The following is a 24,837-nucleotide window of genomic DNA, read 5'->3' as shown; positions in this document are numbered from 1 at the left end:
CACTTCCTGTCCCAGGGTCTCCCAGTGCTCCATTTCCTGTCCCAGGCCCCAGCTTCCTGTCCCGGGCCCTCCCAGGCCTCCACTTCCTGTCCCAGGATAACCCACCAGGTCTGCACTTCCTGTCCCGGGGTCTCCCGGGCCTCCACTTCCTGTCCCAGGGCCTCCCAGGCCTCCCCTTCCTGTCCCAGGATCTGCCAAGGCTCCACTTCCTGTCCCGGGATAACCTACCAGGCCTCCACTTCCTGTCCCAGGCCTCCACTTCCTGTCCCGGGGTCTCCCATGACTACACTTCCTGTCTCGGGACCTCCCGGGCCTCCACTTCTTGTCCCAGGGTCTACCAGGGCTCCATTTCCTGTCCCTGGCCCCAGCTTCCTGTCCCGGGCCCTCCTGTGCCTCCAGTTCCTGTCCCGGGATATCCCAGGCCTCCATTTCCTGTCCCAGGATAACACACCAGGGCTCCACTTCCTGTCCTGGGCCCACCAGCCTCCACTTCCTGTCCCGGGATCTCCCAGGCCTCCACTTTCTGTCCCAGGATAACACGAGGGCTGCACTTCCTGTCCTGGGCCCACCAGGCCTCCACTTCCTGTCCCGGGATAACCTGCCAGGCCTCCACTTCCTGCCCTAGGGTCTCTTGAGCCTCCACTTCCTGCCCCAGGATAACCTGGCAGGCCTCCACTTCCTGTCCCAGGCCCCAGCTTCCTGTCTCGGGATTTCCCGGGCCTCCACTTCCTGTCCCAGGCCCCAGCTTCCTGTCTCGGGATCTCCCGGGCCTCCACTTCCTGTCCCAGGCCTTCCAGGTCTCCACTTCCTGTCCTGGGCCCTCCCAGGCCTCCACTTCCTGTCCCAGGGCCCACCAGGCCTCCATTTCCTGTCCTGGGATAACCCACCAGGCCTCCACTTCCTGTCCCGGGGTCTCCCAGGCCTCCACTTCCTGTCCTGGGCCCTCCCAGGCCTCCACTTCCTGTCCCAGGGCCCACCAGGCCTCCACTTCCTGTCCTGGGCCCACCAGGCCTCCACTTCCTGTCCTGGGATCTCCCAGGCCTCCACTTCCTGTCCCGGGGTCTCCCGGGCCTCCACTTCCTGTCCCAGGCCCTCCCAGGTCTCCACTTCCTGTCCCAGGCCCCAGCTTCCTGTCCCGGGGTCTCCCGGGCCTCCACTTCCTGTCCCATGGTCTCCCAGGCCTCCACTTCCTGTCCCAGGCCCTCCCAGGTCTCCACTTCCTGTCCCAGGCCCCAGCTTCCTGTCCCGGGGTCTCCCGGGCCTCCACTTCCTGTCCCAGGCCCTCCCACGACCCCGCGTCCGGCCCCGCCCCCGCACTTCCGGAACAGACGCGCACGCGGCACAGCGGACCCGCCCCCCTCGCCTCGTGGGGGGGGACGAACGCGTGTTTTATTGGTGGGGAGGGAGGAGGAGGAGGACACACGGCCGGGGGGGCGGGGCCTGGCGTGACTTCCGGTCGGGCCGGAAGTGGGCGTGTCCCGGGCGGGGCGGGGTCACCGGGCGCCGCGGCGGTGGCGGGCGGGCGAGCGGGGAGCGGGAGCGCGAGCGGGAGCGGCGGTGGCGGCCGCCCCGCCCCCCGGGGTCGCGCTGGCGGCGGTGGTGGCGGCGGCGTCGCCGGTCGTCGTCGTCCTCGTCGCCGTGGCGCCGGCCTCTGGGCGGGGACGGCGGCCTGGGCGCCTCCGCTTCCTGCCGGGCGGGGGGGCGGGACTTCCGGTTCCAAGATGGCCGCCTCAACGGGGGGCGGAGTCGTCGTGGTGGGCGGATCCGGGTCGCCAGGGGGCGGGGTCGGCGCGCGGGGGGCGGGGTCGGCGTCGGTGACGTCATCGCGCAGCGCGGCGCGGTGGACGCGGGCGGCCTGGACGGAGCGGAGGAGGCGGAGCACGGGCCGCAGCAGCAGGGCTTCGGGGTCGGGGGTCGCGGGGGCGGGGTCGCCGTCTCCGTCGTCGCCGTGGCCGCGGGGGGCGTGGCCGGGCGCGGGGGGCGGGGCCGGGGGCGGGGCCAGCAGCAGGCCCAGCAGGCGCTGGCGGAGGGCGCGCTCCCGGCGCTGCAGGCCCAGCGCGCGCCGCTTCTCCTCCTCCACCCGGCGCAGCGCCGCCTCCTGCTCCCGCCGCCGCGCCGCCTGCTCCCGGCGCCGCCGCCGCTCCTCCGCGCGCTCGCGCTGCGCCAGCCGGGCCGCCTGCGGGGGACAGGAAGTGAGGCCGCGCGGGACAGGAAGTGGGGGGCGGGACGGGATGCGAGGGGCGGGGAGGGGGGAACCACCGCAGTGCACCATGCCGTGCGTGGGGGGTCACGATGGGTCCCGTGTTAGGACATAATGGGGGACAGGAAGTAAGGGGGCGGGACCGGAAGTGAGGGGCGGGACGGGATGCGAGGGCCGGGAAGGGGGAAAACCGGGACAGTGCACCATGCCGTGCGTGGGGGGTCACTATGGGGTGCGTGTTAGGACATAATGGGGGACAGGAAGTGAGGGGGCGGGACAGGAAGTGAGGGCCGGGGAGGGGGGAAATCGGCACAGTGCACCATGCCGTGCGTGCGGGATTACTAAGGGGCACATGGTCGCCAAGGAATGGGGACAGGAAGTGAGAGGGCGGGACCGGAAGTGGGGTGGGAACCGGAAGTGGGGCCGGGACAGGAATCGAGAGGCACTGTGAGGGTGTAGATCAGCACAGTGCACCATGCCGTGCGTGGGGGGTCACTATGGGGCACATGGTAGCCCAGAATGGGGGGCCGGAAGTGAGGGGGCGGGACTGGAAGTGAAAGGCGGGGAGGGTGGGAATCAGCACAGTGCACCATGCCGTGCATGGGGGGTTACTATGGAGCAGATGCTATCACAGAATGGGGGACAGGAAGTGAGGGGGCGGGACAGGAAGTGAGGGTCTGGGAGAGTGGGAACCAGCACAGTGCACCATGCCGTGCGTGGGGGGTTACTATGGGGCACATGGTGGCCAAGAAAGGGGGACAGGAAGTGAGGGGGCGGGACAGGAAGTGAGGGCCCAGGATGGTGGAAACTAGCACAGTGCACCATGCCGTGCGTGGGGGGTTACTATGGGGTACTACGTAACCAAGAATGGGGGACAGGAAGTGAGGGGGCGGGACGGGAAGTGAAAGGCGGGGAGGGTGGGAACCAGCACAGTGCACCATGCCGTGCATGGGGGGTTACTATGGGGCACATTGTAACCCAGAATGGGGGACCGGAAGTGAGGGGGCGGGACAGGAAGTGAAAGGCGGGGAGGGTGGGAACCAGCACAGTGCACCTTGACGTGCATGGGGGGTTACTATGGAGCAGATGCTATCACAGAATGGGGGACCGGAAGTGAGAGGGCGGAACAGGAAGTGAGGGTCTGGGAGAGTGGGAACCAGCACAGTGCACCATGCCGTGCGTGGGGGGTTACTATGGGGCACATTGTAACCCAGAATGGGGGACCGGAAGTGAGGGGGCGGGACAGGAAGTGAAAGGCGGGGAGGGTGGGAACCAGCACAGTGCACCTTGACGTGCATGGGGGGCTACTGTGGGGCAGATGCTATCACAGAATGGGGGACAGGAAGTGAGGGGGCGGGACAGGAAGTGAGGGCTAGGGAGAGTGGGAACCAGCACAGTGCACCATGCTGTGCGTGGGGGGTTACTATGGAGCAGATGCTATCACAGAATGGGGGACAGGAAGTGAGGGGGCGGGACAGGAAGTGAGGGCTAGGGAGAGTGGGAACCAGCACAGTGCACCATGCTGTGCGTGGGGGGTTACTATGGAGCAGATGCTATCACAGAATGGGGGACAGGAAGTGAGGGGGCGGGACAGGAAGTGAGGGTCTGGGAGAGTGGGAACCAGCACAGTGCACCATGCCGTGCGTGGGGGGTTACTATGGGGCACATGGTGGCCAAGAAAGGGGGACAGGAAGTGAGGGGGCGGGACAGGAAGTGAGGGCCCAGGATGGTGGAAACTAGCACAGTGCACCATGCCGTGCGTGGGGGGTTACTATGGGGTACTACGTAACCAAGAATGGGGGACAGGAAGTGAGGGGGCGGGACGGGAAGTGAAAGGCGGGGAGGGTGGGAACCAGCACAGTGCACCATGCCGTGCATGGGGGGTTACTATGGGGCACATTGTAACCCAGAATGGGGGACCGGAAGTGAGGGGGCGGGACAGGAAGTGAAAGGCGGGGAGGGTGGGAACCAGCACAGTGCACCTTGACGTGCATGGGGGGTTACTATGGAGCAGATGCTATCACAGAATGGGGGACCGGAAGTGAGAGGGCGGAACAGGAAGTGAGGGTCTGGGAGAGTGGGAACCAGCACAGTGCACCATGCCGTGCGTGGGGGGTTACTATGGGGCACATTGTAACCCAGAATGGGGGACCGGAAGTGAGGGGGCGGGACAGGAAGTGAAAGGCGGGGAGGGTGGGAACCAGCACAGTGCACCTTGACGTGCATGGGGGGCTACTGTGGGGCAGATGCTATCACAGAATGGGGGACAGGAAGTGAGGGGGCGGGACAGGAAGTGAGGGCCAGGGAGACTGGAAACTAGCACAGTGCACCATGCTGTGCGTGGGGGGTTACTATGGGGCACATGGTGGCCAAGAAAGGGGGACAGGAAGTGAGGGGCGGGACAGGAAGCGAGGGTCTGGGAGAGTGGAAACTAGCACAGTGCACCATGCCGTGCATGGGGGTATACTATGGGGCACACGCTAGCTCCGAATGGGGGGACCGGAAGTGAGGGGGCGGGACAGGAAGTGAGGGTCTGGGAGGGTGGAGACCAGCACAGTGCACCATGCCGTGCGTGGGGGGTTACTATGGGGCACAAGGACGCCAAGAATGGGGAAACCGGAAGTGAGGGGGCGGGACCGGAAGTGGGGTGAGAACCGGAAGTGGGGCCGGGACAGGAAGACAGAGGCACCCTGAGGGTGTAGATTAGCACGGTGCACCATGCCGTGCGTGGGGGGTTAGTATGGGGCGCACGATAACCCGGAATGGGGGACCGGAAGTGAGGGGGCGGGACCGGAAGCGGGGGCCCCCCCTCACCTGGGCGCGCGCCAGCAGCGCGGCGACGAGGCGCACGGAGTGCAGGTCGCGCTGGGCCAGCAGCAGCCGCCGCTCCTCGGCGCGCACCTCGTCCCGCAGCCGCCGCTGCTCCTCCGCCTGCAGCCGCTGCTCCTCCCGCCGCCGCCGCCGCCGCTGCCGCCGCGCCCGCTGACGCTGCTCCCGCCGCCGCCGCCGCTCCTCCCGTCGCCGCGCCCGCGCCGCCGCCGCCGCCTCCTGCTGCCGCCTGCGGGGGGGGGGGGGGGGTGAGGGGCGGGGCTTAGGGCGCGCCGTGACGTCACCGCGCACGCCCACGCACCCCCACGCACCGCCACGCACACCATCCCATTGAATACACCCATCAATCGCGCGTCATGACGTCATCACGCACGCAATGACGTCATGACGTCAGCACGCACCGCTCCTCGGCGCGGCGCTGCTCCTCGGCCTCGCGCTCGCGCCGCTTCTGCTCCTCGCGCTGGCGCTCGAGCTCCTGCAGCTTCTGCCGCTCCTGCTGCCGCCTGCGGATCGACGCCTCGCTCAGGTGCTGCGTCAGGTCGAAGGTCACCTGCAGGCGGGGGGGCGGGGCGGGGCGGGGCGGGGGGCGGAGGGGGAGAGAGAGAGGGGCGGGGGGCGTCAGGGCCGTGAGGGACAGGGAGGGTGGGGGAGGGATCATGGGAGAAGGGGAGGGATCATGGGAAGGATCATGGGAGGGAACATGGGAAGGGAGGGATCATGGGAGGGATCATGGGAGGGATCATGGGAAGGATCATGGGAGGGAAGGGAGGGATCATGGGAGGGATCATGGGAGGGAACATGGGAAGGATCACGGGAGGGAAGGGAGGGATCATGGGAGGGATCAAGGGAGGCATGGGAGGGAAGAGAAGGATCATGGGAAGTATGATGGGAGGGATCATGGGAGGGGACATGGGAGGGAGAAGAGAGGGATCAAGGGAGGGATCATGGGAGGGATCATGGGAGGAGGGGAGGGATCATGGGAAGGATCATGGGAGGGAACATGGGAAGGATCATGGGAGGGAAGGGAGGGATCATGGGAGGGATCATGGGAGGGAACATGGGAAGGATCACGGGAGGGAAGGGAGGGATCATGGGAGGGATCAAGGGAGGCATGGGAGGGAAGAGAAGGATCATGGGAAGTATGATGGGAGGGATCATGGGAGGGGACATGGGAGGGAGAAGAGAGGGATCAAGGGAGGGATCATGGGAGGGAAGGGAGGGATCATGGGAAGGATGATGGGAGGGATCATGGGAGGGAGAAGGGAGGGATCATGGGAAGGATGATGGGAGGGATCAAGGGAGGGATCATGGGAGGGATTGTGGAAGGGAAGGGAGCGATCATGGGAAGGATCATGGGAGGGATCAGGGAGGGAAGGGAGTGGGAGGGATCATGAAAAGGATGATGGGAGGGATCATGGGAGGGAGAAGGGAGGGATCATGGGAGGGATCATGGGAGGGATCAAGGGAGGCATGGGAGGGAAGAGAGGGATCATGGGAGGGATCAAGGGAGGGAGAAGGGAGGGATCATGGGAAGTATGATGGGAGGGATCATGGGAAGGATCATGGGAAGGATCATGGGAGGGATCAAGGGAGGCATGGGAGGGAAGAGAGGGATCATGGGAGGGATCAAGGGAGGGAGAAAGGAGGGATCATGGCAGGGAAGGGAGAGATCATGGGAAGGATGATGGGAGGGATTATGGGAGGGATCATGGGAGGGAAGTGAGGGATCATGGGAAGTACGATGGGAGGGAGAAGGGAGGGATCATGGGAAGGATCATGGGAAGGATCAAGGGAGGGATCAAAGGAGGCATCATGGGAAGGATGATGGGAGGGATGATGGGAGGGAAAGGAGGGATCAAGGGAGGGATCATGGGAGGGAAGGGAGTGGGAGGGATCAAGGGAGGGATCATGGGACGGAAGGGAGTGGGAGGGATCAAGGGAGGGATCAAGGGAGGGATCACGGGAGGGATGGACAGGCGGGCGGAGCCCCGTCCCCCGCCCCGCCCCCGGCCCCGCCCCCGGCCCCGCCCACCTTGACGTTGCAGGCCACGGCCTTGCCGTCCTCGCCCTTGTACATGAGCTTCACGCCCCGCATGGCGGCCACGGCCCTGCGCGACGCCGCGCGCTCCCGGTACCGCACGAAGGCCTCGAAGCTGGCGTCCACCCCGGGGGCCGGGAACGCCCCGGAGGCCGCGCCCACCACCCCCACCCCCACCCCCACCCCCCCGACCCCCACCCCCACCCCCGCCGTCACCCCCGAGTCCCCCCGGTACGGGTCCAGCATGGGGATGTCCACGTGGCGGATGGCGCCGAACTTCCGGAAGACGGCGGCCAGCACGGCCTCGGAGGGGCGGTCGGAGGGGGGGCCCCCCGCGCCCCCCGGGCCCCCCCCGACCCCGGGGTCCGAGAACCACTTGCACGGCAGGCCCTGCAGGTGGACGGTGTCGGGTTGATCCGCGTCCGGTAAGTCCGCCGCCTCCGTCGGATCCGGTTGATCTTTGTCCGGTGAGTCCGCCGCCTCCGTCGATGACGGTCGATCTGCGTCCGGTGAGTCCGCCGCCATCCAGGACACCGAGGCCTCCGGGGGGAACTCGACGGCGCGGACCCGCAGGGCGTCGCGCAGGCCCGGCAGGCGCAGCGCGTGGCCGTCCAGCCGGGCCAGGCAGGCGCGCACCCAGGCGCGGTTCTCCACCTCCGCCTCGAACCGCACGAAGTCCAGCGCGCTCTTGGCGATGCGCAGCGCCCCCAGGGGGTGCGCGGGGGCCGCCAGGGCCCGCAGCCGCTCCATCACCTCCCAGTTGGACACGGCGCGGGGCGCCCGCCGCGGGGGGGGGTCGGCGGCGGCGCCCTCCGGGGTCGCGGGGTCGGAGGTCGCGGGGGCGGAGGGCGGGGGCAGCGCCACCACGATGGCCACCTTGGCGATGGGCTTCAGGTAGAGGCCGCGGGCCGCGCACAGCTCCACCGCCCCCGACGGGTCGTGCACGATGGTGGCCGACATGGCCGCGGGGTCGCGGGGTCACCGGAGGTCACGGGGTCACCGGAGGTCACGGGGTCACCGGAGGTCGCGGGGTCACCGGAGAGGTCGCGGCGATGTCGTCCGGACGAGGATGGAGGTCACCTGGGGGGGGGGTCGGGGGGTCAGGGGTCAGCAAGAAGAACGGGGTTACTAAAGGTCAGCAGGGAGGACGGGGTTACTACAGGTCAGCAGGGAGGACGGGGTTACTAGAGGTCAGCAGGAAGGACGGGGTTACTAAAGGTCAGCAGGGAGGACAGGGTTACTACAGGTCAGCAGGATACGGAATGGGGTTACTTGAGGTCAGCAGGGAGGACAGGGTTACTACAGGTCAGCAGGGAGAATGGGGTTACTACAGGTCAGCAGGGAGGACGGGGTTACTAGAGGTCAGCAGGGAGGACGGGGTTACTACAGGTCAGCAGGGAGGACGGGGTTACTACAGGTCAGCAGGGAGAATGGGGTTACTACAGGTCAGCAGGGAGGACGGGGTTACTACAGGTCAGCAGGGAGAATGGGGTTACTACAGGTCAGCAGGGAGGACGGGGTTACTAGAGGTCAGCAGGGAGGACGGGGTTACTACAGGTCAGCAGGGAGGACGGGGTTACTAGAGGTCAGCAGGGAGGACGGGGTTACTACAGGTCAGCAGGGAGGACGGGGTTACTAGAGGTCAGCAGGGAGAATAGGGTTACTAGAGGTCAGCAGGGAGGACAGGGTTACTACAGGTCAGCAGGGAGAATGGGGTTACTACAGGTCAGCAGGGAGGACGGGGTTACTACAGGTCAGCAGGGAGAATGGGGTTACTACAGGTCAGCAGGGAGGACGGGGTTACTAGAGGTCAGCAGGGAGGACGGGGTTACTAGAGGTCAGCAGGGAGGACGGGGTTACTAGAGGTCAGCAGGATACGGAATGGGGTTACTTGAGGTCAGCAGGGAGGCGGACGGGGTTACTAAAGGTCAGAGAGCAAGATGGGGTTACTTGAGGTCAGCAGGGAGGACGGGGTTACTAGAGGTCAGCAGGATGCGGAATGGGGTTACTTGAGGTCAGCAGGGAGGCGGACGGGGTTACTAAAGGTCAGAGAGCAAGATGGGGTTACTTGAGGTCAGCAGGGAGGACGGGGTTACTAGAGGTCAGCAGGATGCGGAATGGGGTTACTTGAGGTCAGCAGGGAGGCGGACGGGGTTACTAAAGGTCAGCAGGAAGGACGGCACCCCAATGCGTCACGGGACACCCCCTAACCTCCCCCAAGACCCCCTGGGCCCCAGGGTGACCCCGCCTGACCCCACCGGGACCCCCCAAGACCGCCTGAACCCCAATATCACTCCCACAGGAAGCAACCAGGACACCCCAAGGCCTCCTGAACCCCTAACTAGCCCTGCAGGAACGCGCCAGGGCCCCCCAAAATCCCATGTACCCCAACATCAGCCCCCAGAAAACAACCAGGGCACCCCAAGACCCCATGAACCCCAATATAACACCAAAGGACCCCCACAAGTCACACCAAGACCCCATGAACCCCATTATGACAACACAGATCCCCACCAGGATACCCCAAGACACTCTGAACCCCAATCTCACCCCACTGGGACCCCACCAGGGCACCCCAACACCTCCTGAACCCCAATCTCACCTCAAAGGAAGCAACCAGGACCCCCCCAAGATACCCTGGACACCAACCTAACCCTGCAAGAACCCAACTGGGCTCCCCAAGATCCCCTGTACCCCAATCGCAACCCCTCCGGAATCCACCAGAGGCCCCCGAGACACCCATGAACCCCAAGATGACCCCGCGTGACCCCCCAAAGACCCCTCATATGACACCACAGACCCCAGCTTGGCCACCCAAGTACCCCAGACCCCAATATCACCCCACAGGGATCCACCTGGACACCCCAAGACCCTCTGAACCCCAATATCACCACAAAGGGTAGCAACCAAGACACCTAATATGACACCACAGAACCCCAACAGGCCTCCCCAGGACTCCTGAACCCCAATATCACCCCACCAGGACCCAACAGAGCACTCCAAGACCCTCTGAACCCCAAAATAACAAGACAGGGAACCCACCAGGACACGCCAAGACCCTGGGAACCCCGGTATCACCCAATAGGAAGCTACCAGGAACCCCCAAGGCCTACTGAACCCCAATACAACCCCACCGAAAGCAACCGGGTCTCCCCGAGAACCACTGAACCCCCATATAACACCACAGGACCCCCCAAGACACCCCCAGGAACCCCGGAACCCCAGTATCAACCCACAGGGACCCCACCAGGGCACCCCTACACCTCCTGAACCCCAGTCTCGCCCCACAGGAAGCATCCAGGACACCCCAAATCCCCCTGAACCCCAATCTATCCATGCAAGAACCCAACAGGGAACCCCAAGACCCCATGTACCCCAATATAACACCACTGGAAGCTCCCAGGACACCCTGGACCCCAACATCACCCCACAGGAAGCTAACAGGACCCCCCCAAAACCGCATGAACCCCAATCTCACCCCACAGAAAGAAACCAGGGCACCCCAAGACCCGCTGAACCCCAATCTCACACCACAGGTCCCCACCAGGACACCCCAACACCTCCTGAACCCCAATCTCACTCCTCAGGAAGCAACCAGGACCCCCCAGGACACCTTGGACCCCAACCTTACCCTGCAAGACCCCAACAGGACTCCCCAAGTTCCCTTGTACCCCAATCTCAACCCCTCCGGAATCCACCAGGGCACCCCGAGACCCCCATGAACCCAACGATGACCACGCTTGACCCCCAAAGACCCCTCATATGACACCACAGACCCCAGCTGGGCCACCCAAGTACCCCTGAACCCCAATATCACCCACAGGGACCCACCTGCACACCCCAAGACCCTCTGAACACCAATATCACCCCACAGCGATCTACATGGACACCCCAAGACCCTCTGAACCCCAATATCACCCCATAGGGTAGCAACCAAGACACCTAATATGACACCACCGAACCCAACCAGGCCTCCCCAGGACTCCTGAACCCCAATATCACCCCACCAGGACCCAACAGAGCACCCCAAGTCCCTCTGAACCCCAATATAACATGACAGGGAATCCATCAGGACACCCCAAGACCCTGGGACCCCAGTATCACCCCACAGGAATCTACAAGGAACCCCCAAGGACTACTGAACCCCAATATAACACCACAGGACCCCTCAAGACTCCCCAAGAACCCCGGAACCCCAGTATCAACCCACAGGGACCCCACCAGGGCACCCCAACACCTCCTGAACCCCAATCTCACCCGACAGGAAGCAACCAGGACACCACAAATCCCCCTGAACCCCAATATATCCCTGAAAGAATCCAAAAGGGCACCCCAAGACCCCCTGTACCCCAATATAACACCACAGGGAACCCTCCAGGGCTCCCCAACACTTCCTGAACCCCAATCTCGCCCCATAAGAAGCTCCCAAGACCCCCTGAACCCCAAAATGACAATGCAGAGCCCCAACAGGACACCCCAAGAACTCCCTAACCCCAATTTCACCACATAGGAAGCAGCCAGGGCACCCCAAGACCATCTGAACCCCAATCTCACAACACAGGTCCCCACCTGGACACCCCAAGACCCCCTGAACCCCAATATCATCCTGCCTGACCCCACCAGGACTCCCCAAGACCCTCTGAGCACCAATATCACCGCACAAGAAGCTGCCAGGACACCCCAAGACCCCCCTGAACCCCAATATGACAACACAGAGCCCCACCAGGACACCCCAAGACTCCCTGAACCCAAATATGACAACACAGAGCCCCACCAGGACACCCCAAGACCCCCAGAACCCCAATATGACAACACAGAGCCCCACCAGGACCCCCCAAGACTCCCTGAACCCCAATATGACAACACAGAGCCCCACCAGGACACCCAAGACCCCCTGAACCCCAATATGACAACACAGAGCCCCACCAGGACACCCCAAGACTCCCTGAACCCCAATATGACAACACAGAGCCCCACCAGGACACCCCAAGACCCCCTGAACCCCAATATAACTCAGAGCACCACCAGGACCCCCCAAGACCCCCTGAAACCCAATATGACAACACAGAGCCCCACCAGGACCCCCCAAGACTCCCTGAACCCCAATATGACAACACAGAGCCCCACCAGGACACCCCAAGACCCCCTGAACCCCAATATGACAATACAGAGCCCCACCAGGACACCCCAAGAACCCCCGAGCCCCAATTTCACCCCACAGGAAGCAACCAGGGTACCCCAAGACACCCTGGACCATAACCAACCCTGCAAGAACCCAACAGGGCACCCCAAAACCCCATTTACCGCAAAATCAGCCCGCCTGACCCCACCAAGTCCCCCCAAGACCCACTGAACCCCAATATAACGGCACAGGACCGAACAGGACACCCTAAGACCCCCTGAACCTCAAGCTCAACCCCTCCGGAGTCCCCCAGGGCCCCCAGACCCCCATGAACCCGAAGATGACCCCGCTTGACCCCCCAAAGACCCCTCATATGACACCACAGACCCCCAGCAGGGCCCCCCAGGACCCCAGAACCCCAATATCATCCCACAGGGAACCACCAGGTCACCCCAAGACCTCCTGAACCCCAATATCACCCCACAGGAAGCCCACAGGACCCCCCAGGACACCCTGGACCCCAACCTAACCCTGCAAGAACCCAACAGGGCTCCCCAAGACCCCCTGAACCCCAATCTCAACCAATCTGGAACCCCCAGGGCCCCCCGAGACCCCATGAACCCCAAGATGACCCCGCCTGACCCCCAAAGACACCTCATATGACACCACAGACCCCAGCTGGGCCATCCAAGTACCCCTGAACCCCAATATCAACCCACAGGGACCAACCTGGACACCCCAAGACCTCTGAACCCCAATATCACCCCACTGGGATCTACCTGGACACCCCAAGACCCTCTGAACCCCAATATCACCCCATAGGAAGCAACCAAGACACCTAATATGACACCACAGAACCCCACCAGGCCTCCCCAGGACTCCTGAACCCCAATATCACCCCACCAGGACCCAACAGAGCACCCCAAGTCCCTCTGAACCCCAATATAACATGACAGGGAATCCATCAGGACACCCAAAGACCCTGGGAACCCCAGGGTCACCCCACAGGAATCTACCAGGAACCCCCAAGAACTACTGAACCCCAATATGACACCACAGAAAGCAACAATGGCTCCCTGAGAACCACTGAACCCCAATATTATACCACAGGACCCCCCAAGACACCCCCAAGAACATATAAACCCCAATATCATCCCACAGGAACCCCACCAGGGCACCCCAACACCTCCTGAACCCCAATCTCGCCCCACAGAAAGCAACCAGGGCACCCCAAGACCCTCTGAACCCCAATCTCACACCACAGGTCCCCACCAGGACACACCAAGACCCCCTGAACCCCAATATCATCCCGCCTGACCCCACCAGGACTCCCCAAGACCCTCTGAGCACCAATATCACCGCACAAGAAGCTGCCAGGACAGCCCAAGACCCCCCTGAACCCCAATATGACAACACAGAGCCCACCAGGACATCCCAAGACGCCTGAACCCCAATATGACAACACAGAGCCACACCAGGACATCCCAAGACGCCTGAACCCCAATATGACAACACAGAGCCCCACCAGGACACCCCAAGAACCCCCGAGCCCCAATTTCACCCCACAGGAAGCAACCAGGGTACCCCAAGACACCCTGGACCATAACCAACCCTGCAAGAACCCAACAGGGCACCCCAAAACCCCATTTACCGCAAAATCAGCCCGCCTGACCCCACCAAGACCCCCCAAGACCCACTGAACCCCAATATAACGGCACAGGACCGAACAGGACACCCCAAGACCCCCTGAACCTCAAGCTCAACCCCTCCGGAGTCCCCCAGGGCCCCCCAGACCCCCATGAACCCCAAGATGACCCCGCGTGACCCCCAGAGACCCCTCAAATGACACCACAGACCTGGAACAGGGCCCCCCAGGACTCCTAAACCCCAATATCACCACACAGGGAACCACCAGGTCACCCCAAGACCTCCTGAACCCCAATATCACCTCACATGAAGCCGCCAGGAACCCCCAAGACCCCATGTACCCCAAAATCAGCCCGCCTGTCCCCACAAGGACACCCCAAGACCCACTGAACCCCAATATAACAGCACAGGGAACCCACCAGAACACCGTAAGAACCCCCGAACCCCAATTTCACCCCACAGGAAGCAGCCAGGGCACCGCAACACCTCCTGAACCCCAATATCAACCCATAGGAAGCAACCAGGACCCCCCCCCAGACACTCTGAACCCCAACCTATGCCTGCAAGAACTCAACAGGGCTTCCCAAGACCCCCTGAACCCCAATCTCGCCCCACAAAAAGCAACCAGGGCACCCCAAGACCCTCTGAACCCCAATCTCACACCACAGGTCCCCACCAGGACACACCAAGACCCCCTGAACCCCAATATCATCCCGCCTGACCCCACCAGGACTCCCCAAGACCCTCTGAGCACCAGTATCACCGCACAAGAAGCTGCCAGGACACCCCAAGACCCCCCTGAACCCCAATATGACAACACAGAGCCCCACCAGGACACCCAAAGACCCACTGAACCCCAATATGATAACACAGAGCCCCACCAAGACACCCCAAGACCCCCTGTACCCCAATACAACACCACAGGGAACCCACCAGGGCTCCCCAACACCGCCTGAAGCCCAATCTCGCCCCACAGGAAACTCCCAGGACACCCTAGACCCCAATATCCCCCCACAAGAAGCTATCAGGACCCTCCCAAGACCCCATGAACCCCTATATCACCCCACAGAGAGCAACCAGGGCACCCCAAGACACTCTGAACTCCAATATAACACCACAAGTCCCCACCAGACTCCTCAAGAACCCCTGAACCCCAATATGACTGCACAGAGCTCCACCAGGACTCCTCGAGACCCCCTGAACCCCAATATGACAACACAGAGCCCCACCAGGACACCCCAAGAACCCCTGAACCCCAGTTTCACACCACAGGAAGCAGCCAGGGCACCGCAACCCCTCCTGAACCCCAATATCAACCCACAGGAAGCAACCAGGACCCCCTCAAGACACCCTGAACCCCAACCTAACCCTGCAAGAACTCAACAGGGCTCACCAAGACCCCCTGAACCCCAATCTCAGCCCACAGGAAGCAACCAGGGCCCCCCGAGACCGCCAAGAACCCCAAGATGACCCCGTGTGACCCCCAAAGACCCCTCATATGACACCACAGACCCCCAGCAGGGCCCCCCAGGACTCCTGAACCCCAATATCACCCTCAGGGACCCACCAGGACACCCCCAGACCTCCTGAACCCCAATATCACCACACAGGGACCCACCAGGACACCCCCAGACCTCCTGAACCCCAATATCACCACACAGGGACCCACCAGGACACCCCCAGACCTCCTGAACCCCAATATCACCACACAGGGAACCCCGAGGACCCGCCCAGGACCCAGGAGCCCCCATATCCACCCCCAGGGCGCCCCAGGCCCCCTCCAGGCCTCCGCCATCCGGGTCCCCGTGAGCCTCTCCCCCCCCCCCCCCGACCCGCCAACGCCCCGGATGAGGCGCCGCCCCCCCCGCCCCCCCCAAGGCTTTAGGCCTCGCTCACCTCCGCTCCGCCCCCGGGTTCGAATCCCCGCGGGGCCCGGGCGCCGCCTCAGCCGCCGCCGCCGCCTCCGCCGCCCGCCAGCCACCGACTGACGCCCGCGGCCGCCGCCAAGGACGCCCGCCCACCGCCCGCTACGCACTTCCGGTTCCGGCTCGGCGGCGGAGAGGCGGGACTTCCTGCCGGGCACCGGAAGCCAGGCCCCGGAGGCCCCGGTGGCCTCGGGACGGGACGCGGCGGCCGCTGCGGGTTCCCCGGGACCCGCCGCGGTGGGGCGGGACTTCCTGCCGCGTTCCCGGGAAGCGGGACTTCCTGCCCGGCGCCGGAAAGACGGACCGGGAGGCCCCGAGAAGGGGTGAGGAGGCCGCTGCGCGATACCCGGGCCCCGCCGCGGTAGGCGGGACTTCCTGCTCGGTGGCCGGGAGGCGGGACTTCCTGCCCGGCAACGGAAGCCAGGCCCCGGAGGCCCCGGAGGCCTCGGGACGGGACGCGGCGGCCTCTCCGGGTTCCCCGGGACCCGCCGCGGTGGGGCGGGACTTCCTGCCGCGTTCCCGGGAGGCGGGACTTCCTGCCCGGCGCCGGAAAGATGGCCCGGGAGGCCCGGAGAAGGGGCGAGGAGGCCGCTGCGCGATACCCGGGCCCCGCCGCGATAGGCGGGACTTCCTGCTCGGTGGCCGGGAGGCGGGACTTCCTGCCCGGCAACGGAACCCAGGCCCCGGAAGCCCGGGAGGCCTCGGGACGGGACGCGGCGGGCGCTGCGCGTTCCCCGGCCCCGCCGCGGTTAGGCGGGACTTCTTGCTCGGGGGCCGGGAGGCGGGACTTCCTGCCCGGCACCGGAAACGCGGCCCGGGAGGGCCGGATAGGGGACGAGGAGCCCGCTGCGCGTTCCCCGGGCCCCGCCGCGGTGGGGCGGGACTTCCTGCCGCCTTCCCGGGAGGCGGGACTTCCTGCCCGGCACCGGAAGCCAGGCCTCGGAGGCCCGGAGAGGGGACGCGGCGGACGCTGCGGGTTGCCCGGGCCCCGCCGCGGTAAGGCGGGACTTCCTGTCCCGGTCTCTGTGGGCGGGACTTCCTTCCCGGCACCGGAAACGCGGCCCGGGAGGCCCGGAGAGGGGACGAGGAGGCCGCTGCGCGTTCCCCGGACCAGCCGAGGGGAGGCGGGACTTCCTGCCGCGTCCCCTGTAGGCGGGACTTCCTGCCCGGCACCGGAAGTCAGGCCCCGGAGCCGCCGAGAGGGGACGCGGCGGCCGCTGCGCTTACCTGAGGCTCCGTTCCTGCTGCGCGGGGAGGCGGGACTTCCTGCCTTGCTCGCCGGGGGGGCGGGACTTCCTGCCCGGTACCGGAAGTGCCCGCGAACGGCGACGCTGCGCGGCCTGGGCCCCGCCCTCCGTGAGGCGGGACTTCCTGCTTGTTGGCCGGCGAGGGCGGGACTTCCGTCCGGGCACCGGAAGTGCGCGTGGGGGCCGCACCCCGCGGGTCGCGGCGGTTTCTAGGGGCTCCCGGCTGCAGGGCTGCGGGGCGGGGGCCGCGAGGCGGGACTTCCGGTCGGCGATGGCGGAGCTTCCGGCGGCGGCGCGGCTGCTGCGCGGGCGGCGCGTGGTGCTGGCGAGCGGCTCCCCGCGGCGCCGGGAGATCCTGGGCCGCGCGGTAAACTGAGGCACGCGGGGGGGAGGAGGGGAAGCGGAGTCACGTGGCCCTGGGCTCGGGTGGGGGTTAACTGAGTCACGGGGGCGGGGAAACTGAGTCACGGGGTGGGGGGCCCGTTGGGTAAACTGAGGCACGTCGTCTCCACCCCCGAACCGGGCTCCTTCCGGTGACGCGGACCCACTTCCGGTCTCCCTCCGCCACTCCCGGGCACCCCGCCGGCCCCACCTTCCGTTTCGGGGGCACCACATCCGGTTTGGGGGCACCACTTCCGGTTTGGGGGTCCACTTCCGGTTTTGGGGGCCACTTCCGGTGGTTTGGGGTGGTCCGGGTCCGTTTTGGGGAGCTATTTCCGGTTGTTTCACGGCCACTTCCGGTTGTTTCGGGGCCACTTCCGGTTGGGGGCGGGTCCCGCCAGTGGTTTTGGGGCCTACTTCCGGTTTTGGGGCTACTTCCGGTGGTGCGGGAGGGGCCCGCTTCCGGTTTGGGGGCCCCACTTCCGGCCTCCCTGCCGCCCCGGGGCCTGGGTGCGAGGCCCTGGGGCTTGGGCTGAGGGTAAACCGAGGCACGGCGGGGTAAACTGAGGCACGGAGGGGTAAACTGAGGCCCGGCGGGGTAAACTGAGGCCCGGCGGGGTAAACTGAGGCCCGGCCCCCCACCCCCCCCGCAGGGCCTGGGGTTCGAGGTCGTCCCGTCGCGGTTCCCCGAGGCCTCGCTGGACCCCGGCGCCTTCCCGGGCCGCCCGGCCGCCTTCGCCGAGGAGACCGCGGCCCGCAAGGCCCTGGAGGTGGCGGCGCGGCTGCGCGGGGTGAGCGCGACCCCCCGCGTGACCCCTCACCTCCCCCACCCCTAACGTGACCCCTCACGTGACCCCTGACCCCTCCCTCCCTCCCTCCCTCCCTCCACAGGATGTCCCGCCTCCCGACCTGGTCATCGGCGCAGACACCGTGGTGGTGAGCGACACGAACCGCCCCGCCCCCCCGTCCCCCGGCCCCGCCCACCTGCCCGTGACCTCCGACCCGCCCGTGACCCCCGACCCCCATCCCCCCCACCCCCCCCCCCCCCCCCGCAGGCGGTGGACGACGTCATCCTGGGGAAGCCGGCGGACGAGGACGACGCCCGCCGCATGCTCTCCAGGCGAGGCCCGCGACCCCATGACCCCGTGACCCCCGACCTCGTGACCCCGTGACCCCCGACCTCGTGACCCCCGACCCTGGGGTCTGGAGAAGGCTGGGTGGGATTCGGGAGGCCCGTGACCCCCCCACACCCTTGACCCCGGGGTGGGTGGGGGGGCCCGGGGTCAGGGGTCACAGGGTCGGGGGTCACGGCGCCCGCAGGCTGAGCGGCCGGACGCACAGCGTGTTCACGGGCGTGGCACTGGTGTGGCGCTCGGACTCAGGTGGGTTCCGCCCCCCTCCTCCCCCGGGTCGAAGGTCGGGGGGTCACGGGGGGTCACGGGAGGTCAGGGGTCACGCCCCCCCCCCCGACCCCGCAGAGGAGGCGACGCGGTTCCACGAGGAGACGCGGGTGACGTTCTCGGCGCTGCCGGAGGAGCTGGTGGCCCAGTACGTCGAGAGCGGGGAGCCCATGTAAGGGGGCGCGGGGGGTCGGGGGGCGCGGGGTCGGGGGTCACGGGGGTCACGGGGGGCCTAGGGGGAAGCCTGGGGCCCGGAGGAGGTCAGGAGCCTGGGCGTTGGGGCGCGGGTGTGGGACTGGGTGCTGCGCTGAGTCCTCCCGGGTGCTGCGCTGAGTCCTCCCGGGTGCTGCGCTTAGGCCTTGGGCCTGGATGAGATCAGGAGCCTGGGTGCTGGGCTGAGTCCTCCTGGGTGCTGGGCTGAGTCCTTGGGCCTGGGTTTCCTCAGGAGCCTGGGTGCTGGACTGAGTCCTCCTGGGTGCTGCGCTGAGTGTTGGGCCTGGATGAGATCAGGAGCCTGGGTGCTGGACTGAGTCCTCCTGGGTGCTGTGCTGAGTCCTCCCGGGTACTGCGCTGAGTCCTTGGGCCTGGACTCCATCAGGAGCCTGAGTGCTGGGCTTAGTCCTGGGCCTGGGTGTTGGGCTGAGTCCTCCTAGGTGCTGGGCTTAGTCTTGGGCCTGGATGAGATCAGGAGCCTGGGTGCTGGGCTGAGTCCTCCTGGGTGCTGCGCTGAGTCCTCCTGGGTGCTGCGCTCAGTCCTCGTCCCGGGTGCTGCGCTCAGTCCTCGTCCCGGGTGCTGCGCTCAGTCCTCCCGGGTGCTGCGCTCAGTACCCCTCCTCCCCCCGCCCCGCAGGGACAAGGCCGGGGGGTACGGCCTGCAGGCGCAGGGCGCGGCGCTGGTGGAGTCCGTGCAGGGCGACGTGCTCAGCGCCGTGGGCTTCCCGCTGCGCCGCTTCTGCCGGGTGCTGGCCGCCCGCGCGCTCAGTCCTCCTCCTCCTCCTCCTCCGACATCGGCCGCCACCTCGAACCCGGGACCCGGGGCCGCCACGGCCACGACGACCTCGGCCTCCGCCCTGCTCCACGGCGTCAAGGCCTCCGAGGTGGGGGGGGGGGTCAGGGGTCACCCGGGGCGGGGCGGGGGGTCAGGGGGGCCGGGCCCCGCCCCGTAGGGCGTCAGGGATCGGACGAGGCCTCCCCATTGGCCACGCTCCGTGTCAATCCCGCTCGGCCCCGCCCCCTAGGGCTTCAGGGCTGTCACTAGGCCTCCTGAATGGCCACGCCCCTTGTCAATCCCACTAGGCCACGCCCCCTAAGGCTTCAGGGCTCTCACTAGGCCTCCCCATTGGCCACGCTCCCTGTCAGTCCCGCTAGGCCCCGCTCCCTAGGGCTTCAGGCCTCCCGCTAGGCCGCAGTGCACCCAGGCCCCGCCCCCTAAGGCTTCAAGGCCTACACTAGGCCGTCCTGGGCCGAGGCCCCACCCACTAGGGCTTCAGGGATCACACTAGGCCTCCCCATTGTCCACGCTCCGTGTCAATCCCGCTAGGCCCCGCCCCCTAGGGCTTCAGGGATCACACTAGGCCACAGTGGGCTCAGGCCACGCCCCTAGGGCTTCATGGGTTCCAAGGCCTCTAATGTGGCTACGCCCCCTGTCAATCCCGCTCGGCCCCGCCCCCTAGGGCTTCATAGGTTTCACTGGGCCTCCAGTGTGGCCACGCCCCCTGTCAATCCCACCCGGCCCCGCTCCCTAAGGCTTCAGGGCTGTTGCTAGGCCACACTGTGACCAGGCCCCGCCCCCTAAGGCTTTAGGGCTGTAGCTAGGCCACACTGTGACCAGGCCCCGCCCCCTAGGGCTTCAGGGCTCTCACTAGGCCTCCCCATTGGCCACGCTCCCTGTCAGTCCCGCTAGGCCCCGCTCCCTAGGGCTTCAGGCCTCCCGCTAGGCCGCAGTGCACCCAGGCCCCGCCCCCTAAGGCTTCAAGGCCTACACTAGGCCGTACTGGGCCGAAGCCCCACCCCCTAGGGCTTCAGGGACCAAACTAGGCCTCCCCATTGTCCACGCTCCGTGTCAATCCCGCTAGGCCACGCCAACTAAGGCTTCAGGGCTGTCACTAGGCCTCCCGAATGGCCACGCCCCTTGTCAATCCCACTAGGCCACGCCCCCTAAGGCTTCAGGGCTCTCACTAGGCCTCCCCATTGTCCACGCTCCGTGTCAATCCCGCTAGGCCCCGCCCCCTAGGGCTTCAGGGATCACACTAGGCCTCCCCATTGTCCACGCTCCGTGTCAATCCCGCTAGGCCCCGCCCCCTAGGGCTTCAGGGATCACACTAGGCCACAGTGGGCTCAGGCCACGCCCCTAGGGCTTCATGGGTTCCAAGGCCTCTAATGTGGCTACGCCCCCTGTCAATCCCGCTCGGCCCCGCCCCCTAGGGCTTCATAGGTTTCACTGGGCCTCCAGTGTGGCCACGCCCCCTGTCAATCCCACCCGGCCCCGCCCCCTAAGGCTTCAGGGCTGTTGCTAGGCCACACTGTGACCAGGCCCCGCCCCCTAAGGCTTTAGGGCTGTAGCTAGGCCACACTGTGACCAGGCCCCGCCCCCTAGGGCTTCAGGGCTCTCACTAGGCCTCCCCATTGGCCACGCTCCCTGTCAGTCCCGCTAGGCCCCGCTCCCTAGGGCTTCAGGCCTCCCGCTAGGCCGCAGTGCACCCAGGCCCCGCCCCTTAAGGCTTCAAGGCCTACACTAGGCCGTCCTGGGCCGAGGCCCCACCCACTAGGGCTTCAGGGACCAAACTAGGCCTCCCCATTGGCCACGCTCCGTGTCAATCCCGCTAGGCCACGCCCCCTAGGGCTTCAGGGATCACACTAGGCCACAGTGGGCTCAGGCCACGCCCCTAGGGCTTCAGGAGTCTGACTAGGCCTACCATGTAGCCACACCTCCTAAGGCTTCAGGGCCGTCACTAGGCCGCACTGGGCCCAGGCCCCGCCCCCTAGGGCTTCATCACTTCCACTAGGCCTCTGTGGCCACGCCCCCTGTCAATCCCACTAGGCCCCGCCCCCTAGGGCTTCAGGGCTCTGACTAGGCCTCATTGACCGCAACCCCTGTCAGTCCCACTAGGCCCAACCTCCTAGGGCTTCAGACCTCCCACTAGGCCATACTGGGCCCAGGGCTTCATGGGTTCCACTAGGCCTCTAATGTGGCCACGCCCCTTGCCAATCCCGCTCAGCCACGCCCCCTAGGGCTTCATGGGTTTCACTGGGCCTCTAGTGTGGCCACGCCCGCTGTCAATCCCACCCGGCCCCGCCCCCTAAGGCTTCTGGGCTTTCACTAGGCCACACTGGGCCCAGGCCCTGCACCCTAGGGCTTCAGGGCTGTCACTAGGCCGCATTGGACCAGGCCCTGCACCCTAGGGCTTCAAGGCCTACACTAGGCCATACTGGGCCTAGGCCCCACGACCTAGGGCTTCTTGTGTTCCACTAGGCCTCTAATGTGGCCACAACCCCCTGTCAATCCCGCTAGGCCACACCCCCTAGGGCTTCAGGGATCACACTAGGCCGCCCCATTGGCCACACCACCTGTCAATCCCGCTAGGCCCCACCCCCTAGGGCTTCAGATCACACTAGGCCACACTGGGCCCAGGCCCCGCCCCCTAAGGCTTCAGGGCCGTCACTAGGCCCCACTGGGACCAGGCCCCACCCCCTAGGGTTTCATGGATCGAACTGGGCCACCCCATTGGCCACGCTCCATGTTAATCCCGCTAGGCCCCGCGTCCTAGGGCTTCAGGGATCGGACTAGGCCTCCCCATTGGCCATACCACCTGTCAATCCCCCTAGTCCCCGCCCCCTAGGGCTTCGGGGCTGTCACTAGGCCTCAGTGGACCCAGGCCACGCCCCCTAGGGCTTGAAGGCTGTCACTAGGCCGCACTGGGCCCAGGCCCCACCCACTAAGGCTTCAAGGCCTACACTAGGCCATACTGGGCCTAGGCCCCACCACCTAGGGCCTCATGGGTTCCACTAGGCTTCTAATGTGGCCACACCACCTGTCAATCCCGCTAGGCCCCACCCCCTAGGGCTTCAGATCACACTAGGCCACAGTGGGCCCAGGCCCCACCCCCTAAGGCTTCAGGGCCGTCACTAGGCCTCTCCAATGGCCACGCCCCCTGTCAATCCCACTAGGACCCACCCTGTAGGGCTTCGGAGATCCCACTAGGCCCCACTGGGCCCAGGCCACGCCCCCTAGGGCTTCAGGGCTGTCACTAGGCCACACTGCAAGTAGGCCATGTCCACTAAGGCTTCAAGGCTGTCACTAGGCCACAGTGGGCCCAGGCCCCGCCCCCTAGGGCTTCAGGGCTGTCACTAGGCCTCCCGAATGGCCACGCCCCCTGTCAATCCCACTAGGCCCCGCCCCCTAGGGCTTCAGGGATCCCACTAGGCCTCCCTATTAGCCACGCTCCTTGTCAATCCTGCTAGGCCCCACCCCCCAGGGCTTCAGGGCTGTCGCTAGGCCACCTGGATTTGCACTCGCTCCCCCCCCCCCCCCCCCGTGTTCCTAACCCACTTCCGGTCACCGGGAGCCCCACTTCCGGCGGTACGGAAGCCGGACCCTCCATCTTCGCAGGGCCACGCCCCCCCCAGCCCGCCGCCTTGGCGTGGCCCCGCCCCTCACCTCGTGCCTCCCCCCCCCTCCCCGTCTCCAGTCCCCGTGTGACCCGGAAGAGGACTCCCAGGATGCCCTGCGGTGGCTGACGGCGGCCGGCCTGGCCTCCGCCTTCGACCTGACCCGCTTCCGCCGCGCCTGCGCCCTGGGAGGTGAGGCCACGCCCCCGCCGTGACGTCACAGCCATGACCACGCCCCCGCGACCTGCCCAGCGCCGGTGGCCACGCCCCCGGGGCGTCATGGCAGCCAGGCCACGCCCCCACGTGTCCTTAGACCCTCTGGCCACGCCCCCAGAGCATCATGGCGGCCAAGCCACGCCCCCAAATGTACTTAGAGCCTCTGGCCACGCCCCCAGGGTGTCATGGCGGCCAGGCCACGCCCCCCACCTTTTCCCCCAGCCCCGGCTTCCCCACCCACAGGAAGCCCCGCCCCCTGCGGCGACCTCACTTCCTCCCTCCCCCTCTTCAGGCGGCGCCATCGCCGTGGCGGCCGAGCTGCAGCTGCGGTTCCCGCGCCTGGGGGTGACGGCGCTCGAGGCCCCGCCCCCGGGACGCCCGCTTCCGGGAGCCGACCTCTACGTCCTGCCCGGCTTCCCCCCGCGGCCGCCCCGACGCCCCGACGGGGGACCCGGGGCCTGGGCGCGGCTGCTCGACGGGGCGGCGGACGCCTGCGGGCCCGGTGAGCGCGCGGGGCGGCCGCTTCCGGTCCCTGGGACTCCCCTAGTCTCCGGGATGGGCTACTTCCGGTTGTCTCGGGGCCACTTCCGGTCATTTCGTGCCACTTCCGGTCGTCTTGGGCCAACTTCCTGTCATTCCAAGACACTTCCGGTCGTTTGGGGCCCACTTCCGGTCATTCCAAGCCACTTCCGGTTGTTTTGGGGCCCACTTCCGGTCATTACAAACCACTTCCGGTCGTTTTGGGCCCACTTCCGGCCATTCCAAGCCACTTCCGGTTGCTTTGCGGTGCGCTTCCGGTTTGGGGGGCCACTTCCGGTTGGAAGCCCGAGGCCTCGGTCGAGGCTTCGGGCCCGAGGCCCCGGGTCCGAGTTCGAGTCCTGACCCCCGCGCCTCCCCCCACCCCCTTCCAGGAGCCGCCGTGTTGGTGACGCAGCGCGCGCTGGACCTGCTGGACGAGGAGGAGGAGGAGGAAGATGGCGGCCATGGCGACGGCGACCCCAGCCCGGCCCTGCGGCGGCTGCTACAGCGACGGGGCTTCCGGGACATCCAGGTGGTGGCGGCGCCGTCGGCCGGCGGAGCGACGCACGCCGCGTTGGGCGTCCGGGGTGGGGGGGAGCGGTGAGGGTGGGGGCGGGCCCGGCCTGAGGCCTCCGGGACCCGCGGGGGGGCCCCGATCCCCGACATTAAAGCCGCTTCCTCTGTCCTTGAGCCGCTTCCTGCCTC

At 66.3% G+C, this 24,837-nt stretch overlaps 2 protein-coding genes across 2 annotated transcripts; one reads left to right on the top strand and one right to left on the bottom strand.

Moving 5' to 3' along the window:
• Window positions 1–334: 334 nt before the first annotated feature.
• On the bottom strand, window positions 335–17,009 carry LOC125345393 (A-kinase anchor protein 17A-like). Its single transcript, XM_048337573.1, has 6 exons — window positions 16,989–17,009; window positions 7,062–8,147; window positions 5,431–5,579; window positions 5,015–5,258; window positions 1,498–2,176; window positions 335–432 (listed from the first exon to the last, which is right to left on the bottom strand). The coding sequence occupies exons 2-6, from the start codon at window positions 8,025–8,027 to the stop codon at window positions 335–337; spliced, it is 2,136 nt and encodes a 711-aa protein (XP_048193530.1). The 5' UTR covers window positions 8,028–8,147; window positions 16,989–17,009.
• Window positions 17,010–17,148: 139 nt separating this feature from the next.
• On the top strand, window positions 17,149–24,820 carry LOC125345391 (probable bifunctional dTTP/UTP pyrophosphatase/methyltransferase protein). Its single transcript, XM_048337570.1, has 10 exons — window positions 17,149–17,375; window positions 18,043–18,180; window positions 18,281–18,325; window positions 18,445–18,509; window positions 18,710–18,771; window positions 18,868–18,961; window positions 19,640–19,886; window positions 23,478–23,589; window positions 23,906–24,115; window positions 24,525–24,820. The coding sequence occupies exons 1-10, from the start codon at window positions 17,280–17,282 to the stop codon at window positions 24,734–24,736; spliced, it is 1,281 nt and encodes a 426-aa protein (XP_048193527.1). The 5' UTR covers window positions 17,149–17,279; the 3' UTR covers window positions 24,737–24,820.
• Window positions 24,821–24,837: the final 17 nt, after the last annotated feature.

This window comes from Perognathus longimembris, unplaced genomic scaffold (assembly GCF_023159225.1).
Source record: "Perognathus longimembris pacificus isolate PPM17 unplaced genomic scaffold, ASM2315922v1 HiC_scaffold_56, whole genome shotgun sequence".
NCBI lineage: Eukaryota > Metazoa > Chordata > Mammalia > Rodentia > Heteromyidae > Perognathus > Perognathus longimembris.
This window is presented reverse-complemented; position numbering and strand designations above follow the sequence as displayed.